Source organism: Anguilla rostrata, chromosome 5, assembly GCF_018555375.3.
Source record: "Anguilla rostrata isolate EN2019 chromosome 5, ASM1855537v3, whole genome shotgun sequence".
Classification (NCBI taxonomy): Eukaryota; Metazoa; Chordata; class Actinopteri; order Anguilliformes; family Anguillidae; genus Anguilla; species Anguilla rostrata.
Window position 1 is genome coordinate 45,365,572 of NC_057937.1, and position 19,145 is coordinate 45,384,716.

The 19,145-nt window shown below is 38.1% G+C and overlaps 1 protein-coding gene across 1 annotated transcript; it reads right to left on the reverse strand.

Moving 5' to 3' along the window:
* Positions 1–9,608: 9,608 nt before the first annotated feature.
* mibp2 (muscle-specific beta 1 integrin binding protein 2) lies at positions 9,609–12,849 on the reverse strand. Its single transcript, XM_064336523.1, has 8 exons — positions 12,245–12,849; positions 11,827–11,917; positions 11,466–11,514; positions 11,118–11,304; positions 10,898–10,969; positions 10,617–10,723; positions 10,449–10,537; positions 9,609–9,959 (listed from the first exon to the last, which is right to left on the reverse strand). Exons 1-7 carry the CDS (start codon positions 12,268–12,270, stop codon positions 10,455–10,457), a joined length of 615 nt encoding a protein of 204 aa, XP_064192593.1. The 5' UTR covers positions 12,271–12,849; the 3' UTR covers positions 9,609–9,959; positions 10,449–10,454.
* Positions 12,850–19,145: the final 6,296 nt, after the last annotated feature.

The window sequence follows — 19,145 nt, forward strand, 5'->3', positions numbered from 1 at the left end:
TATTAGCGTACACAGAAATGGTTCCACAAAGGGCAATTGTGTCCAACATTTCTTGGTTTTTACTTGGATCCTCTCTGAACTGAATTGAGAATTATTACTTTAATTTGATGTGGTAACACAATATAGAAAGTATTTGGAAAGTGAGCCCAAATTAAAACTTTGTTGACTATGCCTTTGACATTTATCTTGATATTTATCTTAGCAACCTTTTATCTTGTAAGAATTATATGTCCTACAAAAACATTTTTGAGGGTATTATTTGCAAAACATGAACTGACAGTAGGACTGAACTTATTTGCTCATATGAACCATCAGAAGTACTTCTGTGTTTAACATATTCTCTGGTGTGTCTAGTCTAACTATCTTTGTTGGTTTAAACTTGACACTTATAGGTGTTATAGGTAATGTGGGCATTTGAGTGATTGTTTTAGACTACTCTTGGAAAAGAGTCAATTTTAATCAATAATGGACATGAAACGATGCATTCACACTCATTCACAGTCGGCTAAATATGTTTAAGATGAACATATAGGCTAACTTCCTTGTGTGTTTATTGAATCATACTTATATGATATAGAGATATTCTTTGTATTTCAACCTTCACTTGAGTGGGATGAATTGCTTTTTTGAGAGATCAGGCCTATTTCAAGTTCGGTTGTACTAGCAGAGAGGTAAAAAAAAAAAAACACTCAAAGTCTACCTAATGATCTATGAAGTTAACACTTCTGATGGGCTGAAATATAGTGGATGTGGTATGAGCATGTGATGGGCTACCCAGTGCATCTTTGTTGTAGGCCTGGGTTGCCAGCCCTGAGGGTGGAAGTGTAGACTGCTTGTGGGCCAGTATCCCATTTGCAATTGCAGCAGACCTTCCTTAGTATACAGTGCCATCGGAAAGTATTCAGACCCCTTCACTTTTTCCACATTTTGTAACGTTACAGCCTTATTCTAAAATTGATTAAATTCATTTTTTTTTCTCATCAATCTACACACAATACCCCATAACAACAAAGGGAAAACAGGTTTTTAGAAATTTTAGCAAATTTATTAAAAATGAAAAACTGAAATATCACATTTACATAAGTATTTAGACCCTTTGCTATGACACTCACAATTGAGCTCAGGTGCATCCTGTTTCCATTGATCATACTTGAGATGTTTCTACAACTTGATTGGAGTCCATCTGTGGTAAATTCAATTCATTGGACATGATTTGGAAAGGCACACACCTGTCTATAAGGTCCCACAGTTGACAGTGCATGTCAGAGTAAAAACCAAGCCATGACGTCAAAGGGATTGTCCGTAGACTGCCGAGACAGGATTGTGTCCAAGTACAGATCTGGGGAAGGGTACAAAAACATTTATGCAGCATTGAAGTCCCGAAGAACACAATGGCCTCCATCATTCTTAAATGGAAGAAGTTTGGGAGCATCAGGACTCTTCCTAGAGCTGGCCGCTTGGCCAAACTGAGTGGCCAGATGGAAGCCACTCCTCAGTAAAAGGCACATGACAGCCCGCTTGGAGTTTGCCAAAGGGCACCTAAAGGACTCTCAGACCATGAGAAACAAGATTCTCTGGTCTGATGAAACTAAGATTGAACTCTTTGGCCACAATGCCAAGCGTCACGTCTGGAGGAAAACAGGCACCGCTCATCATCTGGCCGATACCATCATTACGGTGAAGCGTGGTGGCAGCACCATGCTGTGGGAATGTTCTTCAGCAGCAGGAACTGGGAGACTAGTCAGGATTGAGGGAAAGATGAATGGAGCAAAGTACGAAGAGATACTTGATGAAAACCTGCACCAGAGCGCTTAGGACCTCAGACTGGGGTGAAGGTTCACCTTCCAACAGGACAATGACCCTAAGCACACAGACAAGACAACACAGGAGTCGCTTTGGGATAAATCTGTGAATGTCCTTGAGTAGCCCAGCCAGAGCCCGGACTTCAACCTGATCGAACATTCCTTTACTGAGTAAAGGGTCTGAATACTTATGTAAATGTAATATTTAAGTTTTTTATTTATAAAAACCTGTTTTCACTTTGTCATAATGGGGCATTGTGTTTAGATTATGAGAATAAAAATGAAGTTAATCAATTTTAGAATAAGGCTGTAATGTAACAAGCTGATTTCATGCTTTTGTGGAAGAAACAAAAGCACCAGATCATTTGGGACAGACATTATTTTCTTGATTTGGCTCTGTTTTTACACTTTATTTTCACCATGTAGAACTTACAGCACTTTATGAATGTGCTGTAAGGGGGTTAATTCAAAATGTCTACAAATACATTTCATTGTAGAGCTCATTGTAAATCTGTGCAGGATAAAATTAGACATTTCTGCATATACAGTGTGAAATTAACTGGGTTATTGGGTTTTTGCAGGAATTTTTGTTTTAAACAATATTGGCTAGATGGCAGTAGAGATCTGTAAATGGTATTTGAAAACATTTTAGCAGAAAACAAACATATGGAATTTGTCTTAAATGTTCTAATTTAAGTTGTTTTACATTTGCTTTCAAATGTCTGTTATTGATATTGCCCTTGATATGTTTGTATAAAAATGGAAGATTAAGGAATTATTTTTATTTAAATGTTCTGAGATGGTCTTATGGATTCCATGAAGAGATCATGAGTACTCCATGTAATATTGAAATTTAATATTTTTGTTTTTTTTGGTGATTTTGTTTCAGTAGGAAGTCCAGAGATAAAATCTGAAATGGCACATTTCCTTTTGGGCTTACTGTTATGTATCACCCTAGCCCCTCTGTGCATACAGTGGAGAAAATAAGAATAAAATGATAGTTTCAATGAGGGCAGAGCTGTTTTATGGCCCCAAAATCCCAGTCAGGTGTGTGGTAATGCCTCAGAAGATGCAAATCTTTGTCTCTTTTAAATACGTGCTTATTATGTTCATGTCTCCTATATATTCTAGCATGATGGATCTTTAGTTAAATGGTAAAACTACATGGAGGTTTTCAGTTGTGTTGTCAACATAAGGTGTAGTAACTGTGAAATTTCAGCAACTTGGGGCTTTGTTGACAACATGTAGGTCAAATTCCTTTTCCACCAAAAACATCTTTGGTCTGCTCCACCTCCTGTCGCAGCTCTTTGCAAACTCTATTTTTGACCCTGTTACAGACAGGACAGAGAGCCAAAGCCAACATACTTTATGACACCTTCCCGCCTGTATTGTTTTGAGTTAAGAAAAAGGCAGACTCCCCGTGGGAGGCTCAGAAGAGGTGGGGATCTGAGCGTGTGTCTCAGACACAACTCACCAAGGTCAGGACGGACAAGTTTGAGAAACCAGACAGCCCTGAGGAAACGGTGGTGAGGAAAAGTCCAGTGCACTTTCCCTCCCACCGGCTTTCGTTTAAACTTGCCTCTGGATTTAGAATTTGGCTGTCAGGGAAAACACACCCCTCCTTAAAACCGCAACCGACTCCACAGATATTTAGTTGCAAGTATTGGAGGAGCAGCAGCCTTCCTGTCTAAGTAAACAGTGAATCGCACCGTGGTGAGGCGGGGGAGGACTGTGGCTCCTTCTGGAACAGAAGGGGATCTTTAGAAACTAAACTGTACCGTAGTCCTAGCCCACCAAAACAGGATATGGTCTCTGTCCCCAGATTACTAATTGCTGTGTCGTAGGCCCCCCCCCCCATTTAAACTTTACCATGTGTTTGCCATGGTAATATTCCATACAGTCGCTTCACCCAGGAACATTGGAGAAAATAGTGGAAAACATTATTTTGTGGGATTTTCACGACTGTGCAACTGAATTAGGTCTCAGTCTATTTGTGCCCCAAGAGGACTATTATGTAACATCTCCAGTGTGCAGAAGTGAGATACGTGCTGGACATTGATGAAGTACAGTCTAGTTGAAGCAAAAAATACAGGTACAACAATATATATTTTGTCATCCCTATCAATACAGTCCAGGAACAGTCCACTGCTCCAAACCCGTATGATGACACAAATGGCATAAATGACCCAATCTCAAAATGGATATGTGCATAAAAATATTTAGAATAAACAGAGGACTTCATTTTTTTAGTCAGTGTAATTTTATTTTTTTACTGTGCGTGGTGAGCACATTAGCCTCTTCTGACAGTATGTTGCTGATTGTGTTTCTATGCATTGACTAATAAAAATCATAAAAGGAAAACCATGGTTTTAGAGGGCTTTTGTACAACTATAAGTATGGAAAGAAACACAAGAAAGCAGAACATAAAAGCTGGATTGGAGCAATAAAAAGGGAAAAAAACTCAGTGGTCAGGAAAAAAAAAAACGACTTGATGAAACCAGTTTGCCTAACCCCAGCTCTTGTTATTGCATTGCATTATATAACGGAAGGCGGACAGAAAGGCATCTTGTTGACGTTGACAGCAAGAGTCCATAGATTTGTTTTGTTTGTTTTTTTGTAAGCAGATGTTTTCTCTTTACCTCAGCCTTTACCTCAGTAGCTGTGGAAGCACTAGTGGTTTCAGTCAATGAGGAGCTTCCTTCGCCAGAAGATTCCATTTGTCTCCAGTTGAGGCTTTCCAACACCCTAGCTCTAAACACATGGGGAGAACATGTCTGATGTGAGGATTTATTGTGTTTATATGGTAGCTGACTGAACTGCAGAAGGTCTGAAGTAGGTGCATGTGGCTTAGTCTTCAGTTAAGGCTGGTGGTGGGTTGGGTGAAGATGGGGGGTAATATGGAAGTAAGGCCCTGCTGGTTAATGGTCATATAATCAAGGTACAAATTTGAAACCCCCATGTGCTTCATGTTAACAAAGAAATTTAGTGGAAGGTCTCACAGTATTTATTCAGTTTTATGCATTGGAAAAATTAGTTAAAAGTCCTGCTTGTGTTACATGATGAAAGGCATTACCACCGTTGCAGCAGTTGGTGTTTTTCCAATCACTACTCTAATCCACTCACAATAAGAATTGGGAAAATGGTGGACTCTGAGGGTCCGTAAGTTGAGAAAGCTTTGGATGGGTAATTAAAGTTACATAATTGCCTATGTTGGAGATGGATCTGTTATTTTTCATATATATATATGTGTGTGTGTGTGTGTGTGTGTGTGTGTGTGTGTGATCTGCTTGAATAGTGTGATGACAAGCATACATGATATAGTAATTTCTAATTATCATATATCATAATGTATTGGTAACTAATAGAAATGTGTGTGTATGATGTCACAAAGCATGTTACAGAAATACCTTCTTCGTGCCTGTGTGTATCTATATATAACACGTGGTCTCTCAGAAACATTACTTGAGTGTATGAGCACAAGGTGTTTCCTTTATTTAGTTTCTGACCTGTTGCAACTCCTGATGTGAAGAGCAGGAGCAGCTAACAAAGGCACGTGGAAATTCCCAACATTAGACAGAATTGCAACAGGCTCTGCAGAGTACATGGAGCCTCTTTTCGATTTTGTAGTGCACTTTATCTGTGGCTATGCCACTGCTGAAGCCAAGTCTGGCAAACAGCCCAGCAAATCAAATCCTGACACCATGACTGGTGCAATAGCACTGGCAAAATAAACACCTTACTGCCATGTCAGAAAGAATCAGCAAGGTGTTCTAGTGCAGTGGTTTTCAAACTCGGTCCTGGAGACCTCTGCTAGTGCTGGTCTTGTTCCAACCAACAAATACAATCCCAAAATTGTAATAAGCTGTTAATTTTTCTTAATTATCCTTTAGGGTTGATGTAAAGGCTTTTGTATATCATGTTAAGCTACATTATATCTGAAATAACTATGCATGCCATAAAGAATAAAGGTCCTATATCCACATTGTGCAATATTGCAAATGATTACATAAAGAAAGGTTAACTTTTTTAACTGATCAACTTAAAAACTGAGGTGAATCAACAGGCTCCTAATTGGTGAGTGTGTGGACACATGGCCACTAGAAATTTGTTTGATAATAAAAAATTCTAAATCAATGAAAATGAAAACGAGTCAAATGTGCATTGTGTTAACACAATGCAGGTTTGGCTCATTATTATTTGCAAAGCAATTAGAAGCCAATTGATTAATTTCAGTCATTAATTTGATCAAATTTGCATCTCCTTTTCTAATCATTTGCAAACTAGCACAGTGTGAATATGGAAATTTTATCCTTAATGGCATGCAAAGCCATTTCTGACATCATTTTGCTTAGAAAAATTAACAGCTTGTATCTATTTTGTGGGATGCCTATTGAGGGATTGTCTGTTTTTGGGAATTTATGCCAACTTCTGCTCTTAATTAGTCAATTTGCCCAATCATTTAGTTGATCTTACACTTTTGATAGTCATAAGCTACAGCTGCAGACTGTGTATGTATATCCTTCATGAAAATGTTTGTAATGTAGTCTAATATAAGTGTGCACGAGCACTGGCATATACATTTGTTTAAAAAATTAAGCCTTATTTATTGGTTGGAGCAAAAACCAGCACACACTGGCCCTCTAGAACCAGACTTATGCACTCCTTATACAGTATATGCATATATATAAGTAAAGGAATTGTTTGTGTGAGGCACATCAGGATTACTTTTTATACCAAAAGTGTGTGATAAAATCTGTTGCTGTGATACTGTTTTAGAATGTGCAATGAATTATTGTGAGGAACAGTAAAATGTTGAATAAGGTATTACAATAAACAACTCAAAGTAATTAAACACAAAGACAGACATTGATACAGCACAGCAGACATATGACAATCCATCCAGGGAAGTAGTAACATGCATGGGGTTCTCATCATGGGATTCCATCCCCAAAACACCTGCCTTCCCAGGGAGAGGGCGGTTGAGAAATAGATTATTAGCTGAAAATGATTGATTGGGGCTGGTGAGACTGGCAAGGTTAGTCCTTTCCACTAGAGTGTCCTGTGGTCTTGGAGCTTATGGTCCCACAGAAATGAGCACAGGCACAGTCTTTTTACTGAGAGAAGCATACAGAATAGAATGAATGAAACCAGAATCAGAACAGCGTTTAATCCAGAAATAACTATTCTACTCATTTTCCTTACAGGAGGAGACAACCCCTGATTAGAACCTGTTACACAGAGACATTGGTGCTATGCATATGTTCTCACTCTTTCTTTCCTAAAAACATCACCAGAATAAACAAAGGGTCAGTAGCTTACAAGAATGAATTCTGACCCTACTCTATTTTACTATTCAAAATCCAACTTTGGATTTCATTCTTAAACCCCTGTACAAATTCTGAGGTTGATGTTTATAGCACATAGAGTTATAGGGCATTGTTCTATAAGTGGTGATAAAAAATCCACAGTTTTGTGAATGAGTAGATAGACTTGTAAACGGGTGTATTATTGCTGCAATTCCTTTTTCTGATTTAGAAAACTGTGTTATATAATGTATTGTGTAATCTTTGTAATGCGGACTAGACAGTCCAGTAAAACAACTGTTGTGAAGTATAATTATGGCTAGGAGCATGGCCGCTTGAACCACCCCCTTCTTGCTTCATTCATTCAGTACCGAATAAAGTACTGGAAATTTCCCGCTTCACAGAGCTGCATTTTCCTGCCAATATTTTGCCTTTGCTATTCACAGAAACCCAAGTATTCGCTTATTGAATGCCCTGTGTATAATCTCCAAATGTGTTCCAACTTTTCGACAGTAATGGTAAATGGTAAATGGACTGCATTTATATAGCGCTTTTATCCAAAGCGCTTTACAATTGATGCCTTTCATTTGCCAGAGCAGTTAGGGGTTAGGTGTCTTGCTCAAGGACACTTCGACATGCTTAGAGTGGGGTTTGAACCGGCAACCCTCCGACTGCCAGACAATCAGTCTTACCTCTTGAGCTATGTCGCCCTAAAAAGGGGCACAATACAAAATCAAAATTCTGAATGCTAGACTATTTATGGGTTGACACTACAGCGATATGATGATATATATATATATATATATATATATATATATATATATATATGATATATATATTTTTTTTTAAATATGTCATATATATGCACGTGCACGCACACACACAAAAGAAATAAAATAATAAAATAGAAAATAAATATTTTGTGAACCCTTTGGAATTACCTGGAATAATTACTTATTAAATGTGGTCTGATCTTCATTTAAGTCACAATCATAAACAAACACACTCTGCTTACACTAATAACACACAATCAATTGCACTTTTCATATCTTTATTGAACACATTGTCTAAACATTCACAGTTCAGGCTGGAAAAAGTATGTGAAGTATGTGAACCCTTGTATCTAGTAACTGGCAGGGCCTCTTTAGCAGCAATAACCTCCACCAAATGGTTAGGAGGAATTTTATACCATTCCTCCTTACGAAACTGTTTCAGTTTATTGATATTTCTCAGATTTCTTGCATGAACAGCCCATGTGGTCATGTCACAAGTTCTCAATTTGGTCTAGATTTGTTCAAATCATTCTTTTGTTGATTTACTCGTGTTTTGGGTCATTGTCTTGAGGCATCACCCAACTTCTATTAAGACTGCTACCCTGACATTCTCCTGTAAAATTTCTTCATACAATTTTGAATTCTTTATTCCCTCAGTGGATTGTGAGCTGTTGAGGCCAAAGGCAGCAAAGCAGCCCCAACGTGGTGCTTTTTTCCCTCCAACTGTAGTGTTGTGCATTTCTGCAAAAAAGATTAACTTTTGTCTCATCCATCCATAGAACATTGTCCCAGAAGTATTGTGGAACATCCATGTGGTCTTTTGCAAGCTTGAGACATGCAACAATGCTTTTTTTGTTGTTTTTTTTTTTTTTTTTTTTAGAGGGCAGTGGTTTCCTCCCATAAATACCATTCTTGTTTAGTGTTTTTCTTATAGTGGACACATGAACAGAGACTTCATTTCAAGGGATTTCTGCAGGTCCTGTGCTGTTACCCTAGGGTTCTTTTTGACCTCCTTCAGCATTGCACACTGCGCTATTGCTGTGATCTTTGCAGGATGTCCGCTCCTGGGGAGAGTAGCAACAGGACAGAATTTCCACAAGACAACTTGTCTTATTGTGGATTGATTAACACCCACTACAGTTCTTATTCTAAGGTCCTCTGAAAATAGTCCTGTTCAGGGCATTGTTCACCTGAACAGATGTTTCTTGAGAAGAGGAGACTATCAGTAAGCAAACTTTGTGTGCATTTTTTATAGGGCAGGGTACTTCCAACCCACACCTCTAAGCTCATCTCATGGGATTGGAACACCTGACTTTTAGCTTTTGGTAAATGGTAAATGGACTGAATTTATGTAGCGCTTTTATCCAAAGCACTTTACAATTGATGCCTCTCATTCATCCATTCACACACACTCACACACCAACGATGAAAGGCTGCCATGCAAGGTACCAATCAGCTTGCTGGGAACAATTAGGAGTTAGGTGTCTTGCTCAGGGACACTTCGACACGCCCAGGGCGGTGGATCGAACCTGCAACCCTCCGACAGCCAGACAATCGCTCTTACCTCCTGAGCTATGTCGCCCCCGACTTTTGGAGAAGTCATTAACTGAGACATTCACATATTTTTTTCTAAAGATTGTATTAGGTGTATTATTGTGAGTTAGATGATCACACCACATTTATTGAATAATTAATGTAGAAATCCAAGTAAGTCCAAAGGGTTCACAAACTTTTTCTTTGAAAAACTTAGATTTATTGTACAATGCAATATTTTCCTTTAACAATAAGCAGTAAAACCAACATTTTGCAGGAGGTTCATTTTATTGACAGGTACACCTAGCTGAAACCATCTTCCAAAGATTTAACACAATCTACGTCAATCTAGACAATTGGTGACAAATCAATAAATAAGGTGGATATAAAATTAAGCCAGCATTATAGTGTAATTGGATAAATAAGTTAACTTTAAAACTGTTAGCTGACTATGTCTGACATAAATTGAGCTGCCACATCAGCAAACTGCAATATAGAATTTGCTCATGTGTATAAAATGCCTGTTCCACCATCTCAGATCACCCGACCTGGAAAACAAAAAAAGCTTTGCATTAGCAAAACAGTCAGTTAGGTTTAATGCATTCAAGTGAATCTAGTACAGAACTGCCAGGCTTTGAGGGGAGAGGCCCAATTACAATGTTCCTGCAGAGCCATTTTAAGCCAAACATTCAAAAATGTATACAAGGAAATCAAGTCGCCTAATAGCAGTATAACAAGAGGTACAATTCTTTCAAAATGAGCTGTATTTTTCTCCCGTGTACTTTTTAGTTAGCCATGTTCTTCAAACTAGCAAACAACTAATCTACTGGCAGAAAATGTCAACATGGATAATAACCTTTTCACAAATTAAATACTTTGCAGTGTTTCCCAGTAATGCACTGAATTCTACATAATTCTAATTATTCATGGTATTCACAAAATGTGCAATGCTCCTAATTTGAACACAAAATTAAGCTTTGTTATCAACTACAAAAATGCCCAGACATGCTTGGGCAGGTAAGATTCAAACCAATCACCTCTGTTTAATGCTTATGGATGATATTCTGCACCTCCCCGTAGACAGTATTATACAGTTGCTCCTTTGACCTTGTTCCATCTAGCTGCACTGTTGGAGAGAAAAAGTTTTATTGAAGTGTTTCAAGTGCTGCATGACCAAGCACAAGTGTACACTTCACACTGCTTACCAACGTCAACCCCACTCGCCTCCATGATTTTCTTGTGTTTCATGTACATGGGCCAGACATGGCCATCAAAGAGGCCAGGTGGGTCTGGCACAGAGTAGTTCCTTGAACTGTAAGAGACAAAGTTCCCTTACATTTCATGCCCACTTTTCCATAGCTTTCAGACATGTGTAAATTCACCAATGCATTACACTCTTAACAGTCTTGAGGGGGACATCCTTTACATCAAATTACCCCACACAGTAACTTCATTGCATGCACAGAACTTTTTAGATTGTACTTACCACCTCCTCTTTTTGCATTCTTCGTATGGGATGGAAATAAAGTAACTTTGGTCCAATACGTCGATCAAAGGTCTGAGGACAAGATAAGATGCAGACATTCGACACTTACTGCAATAGGTATGGCATACCTTCATTTCTTCAAATGCTCAAAGTACAGACAGCAATAATGCCCAATATGCAGGAAATCTGTCATCTTTAAAAAGGTGCTGCTGGAAATCACCTGTAGGTGTAAAGCAGAAAGCCCTCCACAATGAGGATGTGGACACCTTCATCATCGTGCTCGGACTCCAGGGCCATCTCTGTATCCAGAGTGTTGTTGATGCCATGCGACCGCTCAAACTTCACTGGGTTCTCAAGCCAAGCATAGATGGTGCTCATCATGGCATCCATGTCCAGAGCAGTAATCACTAAAGCATAGACACAGGAAAAACATGAATGAAGATGAACGAGAATGGGCACCGTTCCATCGGGTCTCTTTAGTTAAGAAGCATGCTGATTGCATTACATAAGGTGCCCATGTCACAAATACGTACGCAGATGCAACCCTGTTAAAAAGAACACAGCTTACCATCATACTGCTTAAATCCATCTTCACCAACTTCAATCTGATCTTGGGGCTGAAACATACACAGATGAGATATGCTCTCGAACAGTCCACAGAGTATATTGTAAGGAATTTAAGTTACTTCATCTCACAGTGGACAGCTTCTGGAACTTAGAAAATGTTGTGTGGAATTGAGAGACTATAGCATTAAAGCATTGACCATATATAGGCCTATTCTGTTTATTATACATATTCTGTTTTGGTCAAGCTCATCTATCAAGTTAATGTTTGTCTATTGATGAATAATGGTTATTTGTAACTTGTTAACAGCAAGCCTGTTTTCCAGCTAAACTTCTGAATTTACCGATTTCACATTACAACTCACCTTGAAGAAGTCATCTTGATGAACGACACAACAGTTGGGTAAATCCTTGACAAGTTTGTCTGTGAGGGTGGTTTTTCCACCGTTTGTTACTCTGTTTTGGAAAGTGAAACAAAAAAAGTTATGATCATAAAGACAGTGGCCAGAGTCTAACGTTGAATCTACATGCCTACAAGCTACCTAATATAGGTTCACATACAATAAGACAATTGATGAGGGCCTGAAAATTCATTTCAGTCATTCATTTCAGTTGTTATTTCACTGTATGAAGATTTGGGGAAAGGGTAATCCTGCCCGCAAAACCAGGTAACTACTTCTCTATGGTCGCCAAACACGTGTCTGCAGAGGTCCATCTATAGATGCGAGGATTCCAAGGCTTTGGCAATAATAACGTAGGGTAACATATCATTCATCGACTCACCCGCCAATGCCGATAACGTACTTCATCTTTACAAAGGAATCCCGTAGCTCTTGAAAACGTAGAATCCGGACCGGACGCCTCACTTAAAGGGCACGATGATCAGACGGAAGAAAGCTTAAAAAGAGTAGGTTATAAGAAACGTCAACTACTTGATTCCTCCATGTCGCAGACTGTTGTGAAAGTTGGACGATATCAATGCACTCGATTTCCACAAGGAGAGACCCGTACGCTCAGTCACAGTTTTCCAACTTCTCATTCTAGCAGCATCGTTGGGTATATAAATTCTGGCGTCCCCGCGGAAACAAAATATTCCGAACCAATCACAGCGTTGAAAACGTGTCGACCTTCTTTTCGTCCTACGGGTACTCCACCCTGTGATTGAGGACACGCCTAAAAACGATTCTGTGTGTTTTTGTTCCGAAAGCCCAAAACTGAGCTGCAGGAAACGTATTTTGCGGCTCCGAGCGATCGTTTATATAATAGATTGTGCGTTTTCTTTTTTTTTTCTTCTTTTTTTTTGTAGGTTAGATATTTCCTCTAAAAGAAAGGGAAATGAACAAAACAACGGATTGTTGATTGGCAATTACTGGCTATAACATACATCGCAGTTTATTCAAACGGAAAAAAATAAAAGTCGCGCATGGCTGAAGTTATTTGCACCTAATGGGCTATTACTTAAAAGGAGGATGAGCTAGCCAACTATTTTACTTGCCGATCACCTGTGTTTGTGGGCTATCTCGCGTGTTTGTTACTGATTGCAATATAAATCCATTGTCTCTTTATTGTTTAGGTTTCAACAATTTTACCAAGATAGGCTATTATGCTGCAAGTGCGTGTAAACTTCTGGATTTAGTTTAAAATCTTGTTATTTCCTGCCGAATGAAGGCAAATGCGGGAGTTTAAGATAGTTACAAATTGCATGTAAGTCTATTTACAAAATAGTCTATTTCAAAAGACCTTATCATACGTGTCACTGACGCAGGTTTGGGCTGTAAAAAATCCCATGCCACTTCACTTGCATTCTCTTGGACAAACACAGGGAGACAATTGCATTTGCACTCGTTTCATAGTCGATTTCACGTATAAAACGCACTGACCTTTATTACCATTTACGGACTAGAAGCTAACTCTGGGTCGTATGGGTGACCCATACGCTAACCTTTGCCAGTGGCAGATCTAATGTGGGATGATCTTCGCGTAGCATGATTTGCCTAGGCCTACTGTATGGAATTGCAACATTTCAACCTCTAACAAATATTTCCTTCACATTGACAAACTAACCTACTCGCAAATTTATCTATACATCTCGATAAAGTGAAATGACCTGCTTCCGATTTTGGTATACAGTTCCCCGCCTTGCAAGAGCAAAATTAATTGTGCATATCAAATGCACAGGCATTTTCGTCGTATTTTTAACGTATTAATTAAAATGTATAAACAATAATATTGGACAGAATTGTGTACACCTCAAAAATCACACCAACTTATCAACAGAAAGATTACACAATTTGTACACATTTGATGTTCCCCGGTGGAATCATGTTATCACAATAAATTGTTCTTCAAGCCTTGTTACATGTACTCAACGGTCAGACACTCCAAATGTAAGTATTATGTAAGTATTCTGTAGTCTGGCATAGATGCTGTAAACTTATATTGACTAGTCTTGCAGACATCATTACCCTGTGGCCACCACCTGCATGCACACAAGACATGTGAATCTGAATCAGCTATTACTATGAGGTGATGTTTATTCTGGTCAGTGTGGGAGATATAACATCAAATTGCAAGGTATTCTGGGGTCTGAAGACCAGAGAGTGGTTGGCCCTTCATTATATCAATTTTAGAATGCAGATAAAGGTCTTCAAATGTTTTTCAAGGCACAAGTAAATAATTCAATCAATATTTTTCACAGGTCTCATTTACTTTTCTGCCCTGAATAGTCAATTGTGCCTACCATTAATATTTTATATTGTTATGTTATGAATTGTGGATAATCTTGGATAGGGGCTAAGATTTATGAGATCAGTGAAGTTTTGATTCCCATACAACAGCGGTATCCAGACATTCAACTAGGGTTGGCGTGACCGTGTGAGTGCTAATTTTTACTTTAGCCCAGTACCAAGACATGGTTTCTTCTTATCAAGCTCTTGATTGAAGACCATTAATAGTTAATTAGTTGAATCCGGTGTCGTAGTGCACCTGCATTGGCCCTTTTCAGATCATATTGGACATCACTGCTGTAATAGGAAACAAGGTTGCACCATTAGGCCATGTGCCTTAATGGCTGAAGTTCATATTCAGCTGTATACATGGATGAAGTAAACTATGTTGCAAGATTGCGTAACGGTTTCATTCCAGTTTCATAGGATAATGATTCGGTCTATTGACTGTTTGATTAAATTAACTTTGTATTCTAAACAGAAAGTAAGCAAGAGAATACATTTTAGCAAATATTTTTCTTTTCAACATGTGTCAGTGTAGTTACATAAATACTGTTGTGGGCGAAATGCAGCCACGAACAATTCAACTGTATGATCAATTAGAATAGTTATGATGAGTGGTTACTCATCATTTTTGTTTCCAGAATACTTCCAGAATAGTCTAGAGTTGTTAATAATACTTGGCTTGGGTGAGAAGTATTTAAAAAATAGAATAGACTTGAGAAATAGAATAATCTACCTCATTTTCACTAATACATCATAGTTTTACTGCATAATAGAATGAGAAGAAAAACCAAAGCAGGGCTTGTCTGTATATAATTCTATTCTAAGAATAGAATACTAGATAGTATAATACTACTATAATGTCATATAGGCTAGTGTAATAATAGAGAACCAATATTATAGATAGCCTAAATTATATATATTTAAAAATACCCCAAGCATCCTCGTGCACATTCTAAATTATACGTGCACTTTATGACACTTTCTTTATTCCAGTTCTTTTTTTTTTCATGAAAATGCAAGAATTGCATAATTGCAAGACGCGTTGAAAACAGGTAGTTATCGAAAAGAACTTCCTCAAAAATGGTAGGTTAAGCATACAACAATACATGAAATCCCAGCTGTCATTGCGACGGTAGGAGGTGCAGTTTCACTGCGCGCACTTTGAGGGAAGTTGGCAGATAAGTCAGCTAATGAAATGAAAACGTACCATGAGCTTCGTCTATCTTCATAAAACTTTGGAAAAATAAAATCAAGGAAAAACACAAGGTAAAATCGACAACGCCTCAGATGGCTGTATAAATACATGTCAAAAAGGTCAAATAAATGTCTTCATTACTATTGAATAGCTGGCTGTCTTGCGCCAGCTAATGTCAGGTTGCAGTAAAATAGGTAACGTATTGCCGCAATACTTTAAGTTGGGTTCTTGAACGCCATCATTAGCCTACTTTTTGTTGAAGATCAGAAAATAAATTCCATATATTTGTTTTAGTTAAAATCACAGGAGATTGTGCACACCGCATTAAAATCCAGAAATAGTAAACCGTCTCTCAACAAACTATTGGCTAATCTACGTGGTACACAGGAAATATTTTATTTTATTTTTGGTTACCCTGGAAATTATGACGTATCTGCGGCAGTAGCTGGCAGGTAGCGTTATTATCACTTTGAGAACGGCTAAATGTTTGAGATTAGAACGTGATTTAGCTGGCACGTTGAAGTTCTACCTGCTGTGCTACTTATCTGTCTCCGTGAACAAAGCATGATGTGTGCGCTTTCGTTTGCTATATAATTGCACTTAGGCTACAGTAAAGTCAATGAACTCATTGTTGCACTGCCCTTCTTATTTCACATCAATATAGGAAATGCGGTAATGAATGTTTTCAAATGAACGATAACCAGGCTACATCCGGTTCGTGGGCAAATGACAGTTGGCTACTATGAAGCGAGTATACTATAGTGGATTATTTCACAAATAAGAGCCTGGTGTTCGTTCATTAAATTGAACCATGTGAGGGGGGCTGTGTTACTCGCTAACTTATTTTACACTTGGAATCCAGGTAGGCCGACAGACGATAATGAAGGTGTACATACTGTGTCGAAAGTATACAATATTGTAATATTTTTTTTTGTGTGTTACTGAATTTGTTAGTATGGCATCTCTTCGTGAGACGACATTATAACAGCAAAATATTCTCAAAGTGTTCAATAACTGACGGCTAAAGTGAAGTATGTTTTAGTTTTTTAAAGCTTTTTTATTTTTACAGTTTTCTTATGTTAGGGTGTTGCACAACTTGACCTAGATTTCTTGCTATTGGGGAAGCTGTGCAGCGTCTTGAAATGACTGCCTGTGCTTTTCTTTTCAAACCACAGCTCTGTGCTACCCAGAGCCGTTGCAATATATCATCTTTAGGAATTTTTATTCTAACTGTAAAGGAAAATTACAGCATTTGACTGATTATGTGTTTACCATGAAATGTAAGATAAAGAACATTTTGGTAGTAAAGAGTTAAAAATTGCTCATCATAATATTTTATAGGAGCTGGTTAACATCTCTGAGCTATTTAAAATGCATTTCAACAAAATGCATTCAACCGTTTTGTTTGGATTAACATAAATCATTTCACTTTTTATCTTGAATATGTAGTTGTTTGTTTACAATGATCATAATTTCACTCTTTCATCATATCTTTGGTGTGACTGTTCACTATGGGTTGTTTACATGTCTGGTTCTGCACATCTGTTACCAGTTTGTGGTTAAATGCGAGGCTGACAGTAATTGTGGCTGAAACAAACTCAGGTTTCCATATATCTGTTTTTGGTGAGAATAAATGCAGCCTATTTATACTTAATTCTTATTTAAATGTAATAAATGATGTTTAAAATTGATCAACATTCAGCAGCTGACATCTGGCATAGAACATCAGTGGGGTTTGTCTGTTGAGGTCTGTACCTATGCTCAATGGTCAACTTACTGGAGAAAATGCATACTGTTGCTACTCCATCACACTACTATTGACACTTCCAAAGAGCAGGTATCTCACAGTGTTTTACTCTGTCACTGAGTCTGGTCTTTTCGGGAAGTACCTTATTTCCATTGTACTTACCATGTGTGACATCGTAAGTACATGTGAAACACCATGTCTGCCATTTGGTTATTTGTTTGTAGTCTCCTTCGTTATTGACAGTAAAATACAATTTCTTCTCTGATAATGTATTATGACAATTTTGAAAAAGAGCTATAAAGGTGACACATAGGTAATAGTTCGGTTTTTTTCTCCTTAATGTGAAAATTGAGTTTTATAAGATTTTAGAACAGTCTACTGCTGCATCAGTCGGAGTCACTTATTCATTGGCAGAGGTAGCCACACAAACTTGTTTTGCATAGTGGAAAAAAGATTCTCACTCAGAACACTTCTTCAGCTCTCAGAACCTCAAAGTGGATTTTTGTCAGGTGTGAATTTACATGTATCCATATTCACTGGTGGTTAAGAAGTCTGGATTGGAGTAGTGGTTTAAGCTTGAAACTTCAAAGTAAAGAGTAGTAGATTTTAAGTGAAATAGGATACTGCTAATTTATGCCTATGCACTGTATCGGTTGTTGCACTGAAACTCCATGTCAGGGCTGCCCAACCCTGTTTCCTGGAGATTTGTCATTGTGTAATTTTTCTCTCCAACCCTAACATTCTACCTAATTGGTAGAATCAGGTGTGCCAAATTTGGGTTGAAATGAAAGCCTACAGGACATTAGATCTTCGGGAACAGGGTTGGGCTCCAACACGTGCAAACTACTATTCAAGACATTAAAATTGGAAACTGCTCTAGATAAAGGAGTGTACTAAGCAAATAAAACACTGTTGTATTGTTTTCAAGTAAAAAATGAGAAAGATTGGAGCAACCAGTCCTGTAACTGAATCTGTATGTAATTCTTTTATGTTCCAGGTTGTCCGGATGCTCTTGATCATCGGTGTCCCAACTATAATGTGTGTTAGCTATTCATTGACATAAGGATACCTGGTATATTTGAGACAATTACGTTTATATTGTTCGTTTGTCTGTAATTAGCTTGAAGTGTATATCTGTGGTGTCACCACTGAGGCCAACAGGAAGACAGAGTGCGGAAGCTGTCTCTGCTTAGTCGACATGACTGAATTCTGGGTCTGTTTCAGTTGCTGCATTGCAGAGCAACCCCAGCCAGTAAGTACACTTGCTGAATACATTTAAATCATTACCTTGGATGATTGTATGAGTCTGTGCTTTCTTTGGTTAAAATGTCAAAATAGATTTATAGTTTTGCGATGTGTGATAGCAAAATGGGCGTGTGTGCATCTTGAGTGAGTTCATACACTGCAGCACTGCTGTATGATATATAATCATATATAATGAAATGATTCACCCTGTAGTCTGGTATCAAATCATGACTGCCACTGCTGGCTCAGCTAGTGGATTGCGCAGTGACAAGGTTTCTGGCGGCATATTCTTTAGAGAAGACTTTATGATTTTCCGTGCTCTCTAGAATTGATGCAGGAAGTTGCAGTGATAAGGCAGGCAGATGAGTACATTTTTGCATAATATCTTAAAATACGCTTTAAATTTGTGCAGTGTATTGTGCAGCAATTATGCATGTTTCCAAATCTAGATAATTGCACTTGTCAGTTTTATCCTTCTTAATTGCAGAAAAGGCGACGGCGAATTGACCGTTCTATGATCGGAGAGCCAACCAATTTTATCCACACCACACATGTGGGATCTGGGGACATGAGTTTGGGATTTTCATCTGTAAGTAATTTTTGCTGTATATAAGTTCCTGATGGAATAATCAATTCAGTTCTCTAAATGGATATTCACTTCATGCCTGCAATACTGCTTGAAAAAATTAGTCATATCATCCTTTATTTATATTTCTTTACAAATATTTGTGGAATTGTCTGTATTAAATAGCCACTAATTTTTTT